This window comes from Falco rusticolus, chromosome 4 (genome assembly GCF_015220075.1).
Source record: "Falco rusticolus isolate bFalRus1 chromosome 4, bFalRus1.pri, whole genome shotgun sequence".
Taxonomy (NCBI): Eukaryota; Metazoa; Chordata; class Aves; order Falconiformes; family Falconidae; genus Falco; species Falco rusticolus.
Window position 1 is genome coordinate 29,292,192 of NC_051190.1, and position 13,605 is coordinate 29,305,796.

Consider the following 13,605-nt stretch of genomic DNA (forward strand, 5'->3'; position numbering starts at 1 on the left):
TTTTTTTACAGCAACTAAAGTGAGGCATTTGGCCGGTTGGATTAGTCCTTGCTTGTTTCACGAAACAGGTTTCATTAAAAATAACTATCTTCTTCTCGCTTCTTTGATTTCTTCTGTGATGTGGAGACAGCTACAGATCAGTGGAAGTGTCCTCATCGATCACCCTGGATGGTTTTTGCTGGATGGAGGATTGAAATGCTGAATCCTTCCTCTGCCAGCCCTTTCCATGGTGGGGGGTAAAACATTTCCTAATTTCCATCAAGTTACATGAGGTTTAATCCCAGAGGATAGAGTCTCCTGGCAGATTAAGTCATAGTCTCATAAATCAGTCTGGAAATCTGCCCTGCTTCATCCCAAATTTTCCATAGTTCATCTTCTCTGATGACTCTAATTGCCCCGCTCCTTCCTTGCCCCCCACCTCTGGGGTGTTTATCCTAGTCAGATCCTCTTGTACACACATAAAAAATAACCCAAATTTTTTTTTTTAAAAGTTTGTATTTACAAGTTGAGTCTTGTGCTGTCGGAATTAGACTCTAATTAGGTCAGTCATGTTCCCCTGGTAGGGTAAGAATGATAGCGCTGGAAAACAGACAATTTATCGAGATCCAAAAATAACTCATCCTGATGTTTTGTAAGAAAACAGTGTTTTCTTTGCCCTGCACTGAGGACATTTGGAATTGAGGCCACTTGGGCACAGGGATACCAGCCACACAGACTGCAGCTTGGTCCCACAGGCAAAGCCAGTCTGTGCCTCAGTTTCCCCCTACCAAAGGATATTAATCTTGCCCAATTTGACAGGGCTGTGGCAAGGTCACCTGTGTTTGTAAGGCATTTTATCACTCTTGGCACAAGGCCCCAGGCTATATTACACACGCTTTTTTCCCCGGCCTTGCCTTTTAGCCTTATTTGCAGCAGCGTTTGGAGCACACAAAGTGCAAGCATCCGCGTGAGCTCAGACTGCCAGGGCTCAGGGTGAGGAAGGAGCCCATGGCTGTGTGCACTGCTGCTTTGCCAGAACGCCTATCCCAACAGCCCCTGGCAGTTGCACAATGCAGGGAAGTACCTTCGAATGACGCTGCGGACGTTGGTCCCTTCTTCCTCCGAGACACCCTCAGTCGCTGTCACGCACCGACGCTTTGTGCTCGCTCGCTTCCCCGCGGGCGGGTGCAGATTCTCTGATTCTGCAAATGATTTCGCGGGTTTCAGTGCTGCTGAGAGATTTGCCTGGTAAAACCTCACAGAATGGCTCCACGCACCAGACTCAGCTGGTTTAGGATTATCTTAACTCATTAACAAATGGTGATGAATATGCCAATTGCCTACTTAATGAAGGTCTCTACTGGCCTGGGAAGTGAGCAGCCACATCACAGTGGTTTAGAAGCACATGCCCCGCATTTCCAAGGAAACAAGACAGCAAAGCAAAAGGACTCCTCTTCTTGGGGCACAGTAGAAATGAACAAATACATGTGATCAGATAAAGTTCCTTTTGATCTGGTGGGAAATGCCGGTTTGAAATGAAAATAATTGGTGAGGCAAGAGGAGGAGAGAAAAAAACAAAACCCAACAAGAAGAAGCAGGCTTGAAAAAAAAAGAAAATAAAAGGGGCAAGGAGAAAAATAAATAACCCTGCAGCAAAAACACAGAGGGAAGAAGAAGAAACAAATAAGACAAATAAGGAGGAAAAGGGTCAGTAATGAAAGCCCAGATTACTCAATTCAGTCAAACCATTGCTTGTGCTGTTTGGGGCAGGGTGGGAAGCCAATCCGTTTTCGCTGGTATTGTTTAGGCTATAAATGCCGTGGCACATTTCCCATCCACTCCCGTGTTTCTGTCCATACTCCAATCCCAACCACAAAAACATATGCGGAGGAAACATGTCCTGCAGAGTAAGGGCTGGAAGTGGGAGGACGATACACTTTGGAGCCGACTGACCTCAAAAAAGCACTTCTGCTTCTTATGGCAATTTTGCAGAATAATGTCTCATTCATGAAATGCTGTGGTGTGAGGATTTTCATCTTCAAAATGGGTACATTGGTACCTCTGGGTTATTACAAGCTACCAGCCGCAGAGGGCTGCCTGTATTTATACAACACTGCATTATTTATAATACCCCTTTCAGAAGTAGGAGAATATGAGTTCTTTCCTTAGCAGTTTGACTTTTTTTTTTTTTTTAATCTCCTCCCTCTCCCACTTGGAAAACATTGATTTCTCGCCCTCATTTCTCCCACCAGAGCTGTAGCCGACCCGACTGTGTTTAGTTTACTTCTCCGGGCCAGATGCTCAGACGGTGAAAAGCACCAGCCACCACCCTGGAATAACAGAGCTGCCCTGACTGCCACCAGCTGGGATCGGGTCCAGCCTCCCCAGCCCCAGCACATCTGTGGGATGAGGGAACCCATTATGGGATGTGGTAACCCATTAACAGCCGCTACAATGCTGCAGGGGGGGAGAGAAATATTATTTGCAGGAGGATGGAGGCATACAAAATGTTGGCCCCACAGGCTTCCAGGTTTCCATTTCTGAATGGGTTTTGACTCTCCTGTATTAAGGATCTGGAGGAAGTTTATCACTGCAGAATAACGCAATATTTAGGGGCTGGTCAAATTTTGGGTGGAAACTATTTGAGAGTGTCAGTTGAGCTGAAAAGCAGCAGGAGTTATAAGATTTTACAGTCCAGAACTAACAGTGAGGAATTTCAGCCTGGGTTACATTTTCACTGTCCTGAGCTGTTAACTCGTGAGCATGCTGGCAAGACATCCAGAAACTTCTTCAAGCCAAACATAACAGAAAAGGCTGGAAAAGATTTTTTTTTCCCCTCCCCAAAATAAATGTACCGAGGACACACACATTTCAAAAAGGGTTCTTTTAATTAGAAGCAAGTTTGCAAAAGAAGAAGTAACTTTCTCATATAAAATAGTGGTGTGGTGAAGGTGAGGCCAACAAGAGGTGTGGAACAAAAATCCAGGGCAACTCCCCAAGGAGACACTCAATCAAAAGCAATGATCCAATAACCATAGTACACCGAAGGGTAACTCAAACACAGCTGTGTAAGGTGGTCCTACTCCTAAACTGACAGCAGATACCAAACCAGAGGATGGACTCCATCCCAAGAGTGGCAAATTGACCGGCTACAAACTCACCATAATGCCGTGTTTTTGCACCTTTCTGCTACTCAAGAGCTCCCACTGCACCGTGACAGGTCCCAGCACTGCCCGGGAGCACGATGGCATCGGTGGGGGAGCGCTGGTGGCACTTCCCAGGTGCCCCACCAGCAGAACACCACCGTTCCGCGGTAGCAGAAAGGTCTCCTTCCAAGATCTAGAGTATCAGAGATAAATGGGAAAACACTTTGATATCAAGCTCTGCATCGTTCCAGTCTCTATATCCAGCAATTCAAGCCCCAAGAAAGTGCACAGTGATCAAACAGCATCAAAATCATGAATTTCCTGCCAAGTCTGGAGGCTCCAAGGCCGTTTAAAATGGGCAGGTGGGAGCTTTGAGAAGACAAAACTCAGAGTCAGAGCCTGGAAGCCAAGCCGCAGTGGTACCTCACTCCTTGTTCAAACATACCTCACCTTTCCCACGTGTCACACGTGTGCTTATCGGTTGTGGCTCTCTACTACCGGGGGTGGCAAACTTTACACCTTCACAAAGTGCAAGCCAGCTTTATTTGTCTGGGAGGGTTGGGGGTGGAGATGTGGGGGAGAAGCAAAGGAAAACACAAATACAAAGAACTGCAGGGACTTGTCAGGTGGAGCCATTGAAAGCCCACACCCAGCCCAATGTGCTCAGGCTTGGGGTGATGTGCTTCTAGTTCAAGGGTGGCTTTCTGTCAGGTTTCAATGGATACTGTACAACCACATTGTCATGCTGGTGGCTTTGTGTAAATACCACCGCAGCACACCTCCTCCCACGTGACCTCTGGTAATGCCACGATGGTGTAGGGGCTCCACACCTGCTGGCAAAAACCTATAGAAACAACCTAAGATGTGTGATGGAACTAGCAGGAACTCCAGGTTGAATGAAAGTGTTTGCATTACAACCTGCCCATCCAGCAACTGCTCTGCAATGGCTTTTCCTCTCCAAACACAACCCTTCATTGCATGTGTCCTTCTGGCTGCTATGGATAAAGGAGATCACTAAAGATAGGAGGTCTTGGGATCATATCCAGCCTTCCACATCACGGGTCTCTAGGTCTTCAAGATGTCTAGTGGCCCTGCCAAAGGTTTTCTTTCTTGTGGGTATGTTGTGTTTTCAGTTTCCTGATAAATTCCTTTTCTAAAAGGGTTTTTCTGAAACAAGTTGCCCTGCTCATCTGAAAAGAGCAAGGAGAAGACACCAGCGCTCTGTATGTATAAACAGATCTCTCTCCTCCCTTTTTGGAGAGCAGATTGGATAATCTTTGGATGACCCAATGGAGTTCTTGAGGGAAGCAATGACAAGGATAATAAATGTATCCCCATGTCAAGACAGACTTGGATATTTATTCTAAACAATTGCTACAGCAGATTCTGGCAGAGTATAAGCCGGAAAAATGAGATCTTGGCCCATCTGCAAAGCATCACCGGCTTTAACACTCAAAATATGAGGAAAAAAAAAATCCTTTTGGGTAATGGATTAGTTTCTGTTTCTGTACGTTTTTTTTTTTCTTCTCTCTAGTAATACCAACTGCTTCCAAAAGTGGTACCGCTGCCTGCAGTGTGATTCCTTTAGTAAATGCTGATGAAAGCCTTTGCTCTTGTGCTTTCACTTCTTTCTGCCCTCCCCATGAAGGGGTTCCACAGGGGTGACTCCCGGGGTGGGGAAGAAGAGATTGTCACCGATGGAAGTAGAACAATGCCCTCTCCTGTCCCTCCTCACCGCTGCTGCTTGCACCCGTGCAGCACTGGTCCTGCACCATCATCGGGGCATTAAAAGATGGAATGGAAAACAGCGCACCCAAGGGTGCGGGTGGTGGTGGGGGACACACCATATGTGGTATGGCCTTTTTGGGGGGTAAAATGCTCCACTTAGAGTGGGCTGCAACACTACAGCTCCTTCACTTATGTGCACTCTTGCACGTGATTTATGATAGGGACGACCAGATGTTTGGTCCCATTGGGAGTACTGGGAGCATTTTTGAGAGTGGTGGCTTCTGACATCTCAGCCCTGGGGGATGGGTGGGTGAAGACTTGGGCACTTTTTTCCTGCAGGCAATTGGACATTTCCATGGCTATTGCGTGAAAAACGAGCTCCTATTAAACCATTCCCTGAAATGTCTCCCTTGGTCATTTCATGACGCTGTTTTTATTTTTCAGTAACAGCCACCAAGAGACCTGAGAAACATGGGAAAGTAAATAAATAAATACAAATAAAATATCCTAAGAAGGCATTTTAAATATAAGTCTTCATTTTTCAAGACTGTTCTAAAGAGGATGATGGAAACAGAAGTGGATTTGATGGGTGAAGTTATTGTAACATGACAACTAACATTTAAGAGTCGTATTTCAAGGCTGCGATTCTCAAAGATTACAGCTATGAAATAGAGCTTTCTTGCTAACTGATGGAGTGTTTCCTTCCAGATAGAACAATTTACCTGATATCTGAGGTAAATAAAATCTACCCATTATTCATATTTTACAAGTACAGCATGTTAACAAGAAGGCACAGGCATCATGCGTGTAGCTATACATATCCTGGGCAGCAGAACACAAAACTTATGCTCGTCTTAGGGGTGAGCAGGGCAGTGCACATCCACACTCTGTGATTGCCTAAGTTAAAGCAACCCACGTTTAAGAAAAGCCAGCACCTAAACAAAACATAACTGGGAGTGACAATAGTGTGGACTGGAATGGAAGAGAAATACCTTTGTTTGGATCAACAGGTCCTAAAGGAATCACACCTAACCTGTTATTTCAGTGGCAGTCAGAAGAAAAGGGCCATACAGCCAACTTGGCAGGTCCTCAGCAAGCTCAGGCTTTTTAGTTGAAGGTGGTTCTGAAAAAAAAAGGAATAGTCTCTTCTCCTTGCTTCATACAGATTGTGCTGCTCCCCGTGTTGTCCTTCAGTGGAGCAGTGGCCACGAAGTCCATTTCCTTTATTCCCCATGGTTTTCTTGCTTTTTTGCTCAGTGTGGTATCAGATCAGCCCCAGGGAGCGACTGCACCTTACATCAATTCAGATCCGGCAATATTCAGCAGATAACGGAGCTGCTCGCACTATGCTTTCCTTGGGAGCAAACTCTTCGGTGTTCGATCTACTTTCTACCAATCTACATCCCTAAGCCCTTAGTGGTCCCTGAAAAGCTCCTCCTGTAGCACTACCTCTCATACCTGTTGGGTAAGCGCCATTAAAATCCCATCAGCAACTGCATTGCTATGTCACACGTATATAAAACAAGGTGTTTAAAATACGTAATCTGATGCAGGAAATAACAAAGGAGAAAGAAAACAAGTCAGAAAGTCACGTAGATAATTTTGTCTAAGAAACGAAAAAAATCAGACTGCAAACAAATTTTGGCAGTTCAGTAATTAAAGCAAAGTCCATATGGCTTAAGAGAACAGTCAAAGTGCACAGAAGGCAGTGGGTTTTTTGTTTGCTTTGCATTCCTCTTCACAGTAAGCTCCAGCTCATCCTCTTTGGAGCCCCTTCTCCATCCCACATACATCCGATCCAGGTGCTGAGAGGGGGATGGCTCACAGGGGTTTGGCTCAAGCCTGTGTCTTTGCGTATCCCTTGCCATCTAATGAGCTGTGGATCGTTATCCCAAACTCAAAAGCCCTTAAACACACCCACTAGAGTTTTTTTGGTTTTGAACTTTTTCTTTCTGGAGCCTTTGGAGAGGAACAGCAATCCAGCGCCAAAGCTATCCAGAATCTGTACGCACCAGGAGCAGCAGTGCTCTGAGGCAGTGCCAAAGAGTGACGGCAGTTCGGAGATAATTTGCCCTGTCCAAGAGGCACTGACAGGTGACAGCAAGGCTGAGTTTGCCCTTGGACCTCAACTGCTCAGTTGAGATGCCACCAGGCTACTTCTAACCAGCCCCCATGGACAGGAACAGGCAGCCACCATCATCAGCACCAGGTGGGTTTCAACAGCCTGCCTTGACACCCGCCCTGCCCCCGTGCCACAGCTGTCCCACATCACTCCAGAGAGGACAGGGACAATTCACAACAGTAACAGTGCTCACACCTGCCCTGATGGGAGGTTAGCAAGCAGCAGGACACCAGTTTTCCTGGCTGACCTTCATCCACCTGGGAGGAAATGCCAGATGCTGGAGTGGCAAGAACTTGTCTGCTTCTCAGTTCACCTTTCAAACTCTTGCGGTAAAAAGTCTGGATCCAGGACTGTTGCTAGGTCCAAGGGCTAAACTTGGATTCTTTAACCCCCTGACAACTTCCTTGCTAGTAAACAACTTGCTGCTAAACATGACAGACTCCGGAAAAGGATAGAAAATAAGGAAACAAAAAGGGAGCTATACAAAAGGATGGAAAATAAACTAAAAATCCCCTCTCTTCTTTCCAAAGGCTGTAGCTCCAAGTGCACAAAGCAGACTGTAAACGTGCACAAGGTAATTCATGACCCTAATGCTTGAAAAACCTGGTTAGCTTTATTTGGAGACACTTTGTTACTTCTCCCAGATATGAAGCTGAAGAATCAATAAAAGGCACCTGTGGACACCAAAACTCACCCAGTCTGCGTGACATGTCTTTGTACTAAAAAAATAAAATCAAATCCAGCTACTGTGTGCTTTTTTACAGACCAGTAAGCAGCACTGCAGAGTCTGGGCAAGAAAGGATGTTCAACTTCTATTGACAGGGCACAATAACTTTAATGATCAAAAACCTCATCAATTAGGAGACTCTCTAGCTTGTCACTGCAATCTTAATTGAAAGATCCCTCTAGCTTGCTGGGTTGAGTCCTTTGACTTTTAAAAAATGACCCCTTCAAATGGCACATGCAGTCCACCAGGGAGGATTAGAGCCACACCAAAAATAAACTGACCTTGCGTCTGAATTCTTCCCACTTGCTCCACTCACCACTGCCTACAGTGCTCTTTTGAGCCATCTCCTCTTCCAAAGGCCCTGGAGTTGGAATATTTAAAGAATTCAGCAGGTCCCATTTGAACAAAAAAGAAAAGCAGGTCAGTAATTCAGTATAAATACACCAGTAGTGAGCCTAGAGCAGACAGTGACACATCTGAGCCTACACTTGATCAGCCAGTGCTCCTAATGTGGGGAGCAGCAATGAGAAAAGGAGAGAGGAGGTGTCTGCTTTTCGTGTAAAAAATTATCCCTTTTCTATGTTTTCCTACTTGGCCTTGATGACAGGGAAAAATTAAAAAAGAAAAAAAAAAGTGCAGAGAAAAAGGAAGAAAAAGGACCCTGGGAGGTTTTATGTTTTCTCTTCAAATCACATCACAGAGTCACTCATTGCATCTAGGGAATTCACCTCCTTGTTTGGGAACAGGGGGACAGAAGGAGGGGAGAGAAAGAAAGAGGGAAGAGAAGGGCATGGGAGCTGCTTCCTGAAGCAGTGTTACAAAAAGCGGTTAAAAAACCCCTACTATTCACAAGTGGTTAAAATCATCACTTTTCAGAATTCTTTTTTTTTTTTTTTCCCTAAAACAAAAGTTTCAGCTAGTTCAGCTCCATCTTTTTTAGAGTTGATTGTCTTCAGAAAAAAAACCCCAAACAACAACCCACCCAGCCTCATCCGTGTTCCCATCTGTTTCTACCCTGATAGAGAAGTTACCCACAGTTCAGCGCCCCGGTCACGCACACACAGTCACTGTGCCGGGTCCCCCTGCGTGCCGCCGGTGGCTCGGCTGTATCCTCCAGCCCCGGCTCAAACAAAGGAGGAGAACCCTGTCACTGGAGTCCGAGAGCCGGGCGCGGGCTGTCCCGTTGGGGTGTACACCCCTCCTGAGCTCTGTGTCGTGATGACAGTCTGGAAATAGGGTTCTGCCTCGCTGGCGGCACACTCCTCGTATCTGTAGGATGCTGGGTGCTTCACGCCTTTCTGCTGCCGCTTCCATGAGTTGTAGTACGTAGGGTCGCTCATGTAATGGTTCACAAAGGAGTGCTTTGGCAACTCGTCTTCATAATCCGAGTCAGTGGCCTGGAGCATCAGGAGAGAAAAAAAAATAAAATAAAATATTCAGCCATTAGCCTCTATGATCTAGCCTGTTCCACTCTAGAAGAAATTAGATAAGTTGAACATCACCAGCTGATAAAAGCTGTAATTTTAGGGTAGGACGGGTTGTTGTCCAAGTGCAATACGTGCTGGGCTGTATTTGGTTTTGCTGCTAGAGTGAGAGTCCCCTGATGGATGCTGGTGATAAAGAGATGCAGAGAAATCCCTTCTAATTCACTGCAGAACACTGCAGCGGGAGCCAGGAGTTCCTCCTTGACACAAGATGCAGGGAAATATAGAGATGTCATAGGGAACCCAGCAGCTTTCAATCAAGTAATCAAAAAGATTGCAATTAAACTTGAGAATCGCTATTTTCTGATGCAAGGGCAGACAGAATGCCTTCCGTGCAAACGCACCCCAGTTAGCCAGACATGCTTGTTTGTGCTGGTCACACCAGGCCACCGGCACACCGTTCTGGATTTGGCTTCCAAACCTTGTGACGTATTGAAAAAAAGTTATATCACTGAAAAGAAATTAAGCAAAATCACGTGGTGTTTTTTTTTTTTTTTTTCCAGGCAAACAGCTCTATCTGTATGTTCCAGCTGGTTACTGGTGGTACAACAAGACACGCAACCAGCGGTGACAGAAGAAGGAGAATGTGAAATCTGGAAAAGGAGAACAGCCAGGCAGGGGGTGGCTTTCTTGGGATGGCTCAGGCACAGCCACGTGTTCAGAGTGGTTCATACCCCTGAAACATTTATGCATGGTGGCTGGATGGCTTCAAAGCTCATATCAACATCGAGCGGGAGCTTTATTGAGATGTAACCAGATCAGGTTTGTGCATCTGCCCCTTCTCTGAAGCACTGCTGCTGCAATACAGCTGGTGGAATCACAGAGGGCTCGTACATCTCCTCCGAGTACAGAGACCACGGCACAGCCTTGGCCGCAGTACCTAAGCACACATTTTCCTTCTGTTCTCACTAATGTTCCCACCAATAACAGCCACATCCCATACAGCGCACAAACATCTACCCAGTTATTTCCATGTCTCATGGCTTCTCTCAAAATCTCTGCTTCAAGCATGCAAAATTCCTCTCCCCCCTCCCCCCTCACAATAATCTGCATAGCCCGTTCTAAAGGCAATTAAATATCAAAGTAGTAGCTGCCTAAGACATACAAGAGAGAGACGGGTAAGTGCAGCTCGTAACTGTTAGTTGCCGCAATTAGTTTCAAAAGGTTGGTATCGTTCTGATCTATGACACCACACAGCAAACACACATCCTTCTTGATCCTGCCTGCCACACAACCAGTCTCTCCCTCCTCTAAAGCTCCTTTTTAATGGTCTCTGAAGAACAATCCTCAAATGCCTTGCAAACCATCGTTTGAAAAGGGCACAGCATCCATCATCCCACTTCTTTGCTTAGATAGCTGCTTCGATGCTATTTCGTGCCCATTTTCCAGCACAGAGGGTGATGGACAGAGCTGAGAAATTTTTCTCAGAGTTTTTCAAAAGTCTGAGCAAAGCAGCTCTTTACAGCTTTGCAGAATTTTCCTTCCGCTGTTACCCTATGCTTTGGCTCTTTCGGAATTACGTACTGTTTGGTTATTTTAAGAAGGCAAAGCATCAGGTGCCTTGACATGTAATTGCTATTACAACAAAACCCTACCAGCATTTAATAATTACTCCAGAAGGAACTCAGCAAGCCTATCTCCTAGAAAAACTCTCTTTTGCAGCAGCTGCCAGCCTCGGGAACCCAACCCCCAACTCCCCCCCAAAGACCTGCCTGAACAGGTGGTTTTTGCGGCATGCCTGGAATATCCCCAGATTTGGGCTGCTTGACAGCCAGTGGGTGCCGAAAGCAGCTCCAGAGCCTTGGCACCATGTGGGGAGCATCCTGCCAGTGCCACCCCCTCTGTTTTTGCAAGGGGCTCCAGCCAGAGTGCCTCTGCTGACTGCAGATATGGCAGCATGGCCAGGTACGGCAGCAACAGCTCCAGCAGGCTGGTCCTTGGCTGCAGACACAACCAACTTCACCTGCAGACCAAAAGAACCTCAAATCCTGGTCTCCTTCATTCTTACCAAGAAATAAATTGTTGCACTTTGCCTAAACCCACATCTCCGAAGATTATGCTGCAGCTCCATAGTCTAACGTTAAGGTAACAAGTCCCTGGGAAGCTGGGGGATGATGTGGGCATCCAGAATAAAAGTCTCTGCATTCTGAGCAGATGCAAGTGGTTATGGATTACTCACCAGAAGCAGGACCTGAAGGTGTGAACTCCTCTAGCTGTCAGGGATATATTCCCTTCATCAAAGGCACAACACTGCCACTGCCTTTCCCACGTCTTCTGACTCCTTCCCCAATCCACCATCACTCTTACTGACTCGGACACGCTTAGCCACCCCCCAAAGAAACAATTCCCTGCTGGAAAGATGGATCACAGCTGAGTTGAGGTGTCATAAGCATATGGAGAAAAAACTTCACAACCTTCTAGTGGCTCCTTACTGGTATACCTGATGTTCCCACAGACACACAGCAACATAAAGACAACTGAAAGGCTGGAAGCTCAAAGCAGAAATGCTGAGAAGAAGCTGTAACCAGAAGACTGACACATGATTTGATGGGTATTGTAACACTGATGGAGCCACTTGATTTCTGACCATCCCTAGCAGAAAAATCCTCACCCACAAAACTAATATAATTACTGTACCTAAGCCAAGTTCTTTCGAGATTGCCAGAAGTCAACATAATAAAGAGGAGAAATACCAGAAGCATTATTGGATGGGCTGCTGCCACTTGAAATAGTGTCACTTGGACTTGCCATGAACACAACAAGGGAATTTAAAACAGTAGCACCTGCTGATAATCTGTCTACCAATTAGTCCATTATACCAGCTGAAAAAAACACTAATTTGTTGTAAATAAGGCCAGGGTCTTTCAGAAGCAACTTTCATGAAATGCATATAGCTGCACGAGCTTCAGCCTTTCCCCATCATTAGCACTGACGCTGGAAAGGATAACCTGCTTATTAGAATCAATACAACGCGTTTTCTTTGTGCTCCCTTCAGAACAGGCAGGAACTGACTATTCTGTTCATGTTACTCAAGTATCTGCTAAAGTCTGCTCTGAGCAAGGTACTAATAACTGCCCTTCCCAGGAAGGAATTCTCTAAATTGCCATCCCATACCCCCCTCTGCTCCGGTGAAAATCAAGAAGCAAGATAAACCTGTTTTGCATGACAATCCAGACGGCTTATTCTAGAGGATTACTTTTTTTAGTGTTTTTTTTAAACTACTGAGCAAACAGAAATGCTACGGGGCTTTTTGCTTTGTTTTTGGTTTTCTCCCTTCTGTGCAACTGTGGCTTTGTTACCTTGGAAACCTCCATAGGCTGGAGTGTGATTGGGTGTGCGGTGACATTACAGACTGTCAACCAAAGGTGCATGGATGCCTATGAAACAACAAATACGGAAAATGAGGGGCTATTTACGTGTTTTATTGACAGTATGAAACACGCAAGCGCTGTTCAGAGGCAAGTCAGCGACCAGAGTTAGCTAGCTTAGTCAATGAGGAAACTGAAAATAGTTCCAATTATATATATATATATTATATAGTGATTGCATAAGAAACATCCTTATAAGATTATTTTTAAAAATATAGGTGGCAGCAGTTTCTTTTGGTTGACATGACATTAATACGCTGTAAAAGAGACAAGGTAGGATGCAAGAGGATTTCTCCAGACACAGGAAACCTTGCTTACTTAATGTCATCTGCAGCTGGTTTCCACATGGTGCCCAACCTGTCAAAATCACTGGAGAACTTTATCGGAAAATAGTTAAACCATATTCCCTATTAAGTGTTAAGTGGAAATTTAGAATATCTTCCTACAGAGCTGAGAAGGCAAAAGTCAGCTAGACTGCAGAGAGCAGCTGGGCAAGACCCCAGCGTTGCCAGGATTCAGCACTGACTGATAACGCGCACAATCTGTGAGGATATTATCTCCTGAAAACAGTTTTTGGGAGACCACAAGGACATGTGAGAACAAACAAACAAACAAACACACACCACCCTCCCCTCCCCTCCTGTAAAACTGCTCTTCCATGGCTGGATGACACTGCAGATACATCACCACATTTCTGTACAGGGCAAACACCAAATTTCTTCAGATTATCGGTCCAGAGCCTCGTCCACTTGACTCATTATCTAAAAGCCTATTATTATTAATCATTTAGAAATTACACTCTTTGCATACCTTCCTCCATACCTGCCAATTAAACTACTTTAACCTCATTAACAGTATTGGTGCTTGGCTTTCATGACATGGAGTAAGTTAACCACTTGATTTATGAATATTAAGAGCACTGCTTGGTCTGCTTGATTTCCTTTGCTTCTCTCTCGCTATCCTCATCAGGAGGGATCTCGGAGGAAGGCTCCGCGGCAGCTCTAAGTGCAGTCAGGCAGCCCCAGAGTTTCTCACCGACTTCTTCATGTTC

The 13,605-nt window shown here is 45.5% G+C and overlaps 1 protein-coding gene across 4 annotated transcripts in view; it reads right to left on the bottom strand.

Annotated features, from left to right (window-relative positions):
* Window positions 1-2,848: 2,848 nt before the first annotated feature.
* SDK1 (sidekick cell adhesion molecule 1) overlaps window positions 2,849-13,605 on the bottom strand; it is a 412,303-nt gene continuing 401,546 nt past the window's right edge. For all 4 annotated transcript variants that reach the window (XM_037385086.1, XM_037385085.1, XM_037385087.1 and 1 more), the window contains one exon: window positions 2,849-9,099. In XM_037385086.1, the coding sequence (XP_037240983.1) occupies window positions 8,827-9,099 (273 nt within the window). In that variant the 3' untranslated portion in view covers window positions 2,849-8,826. The remainder of the gene's footprint in view (window positions 9,100-13,605) is intronic.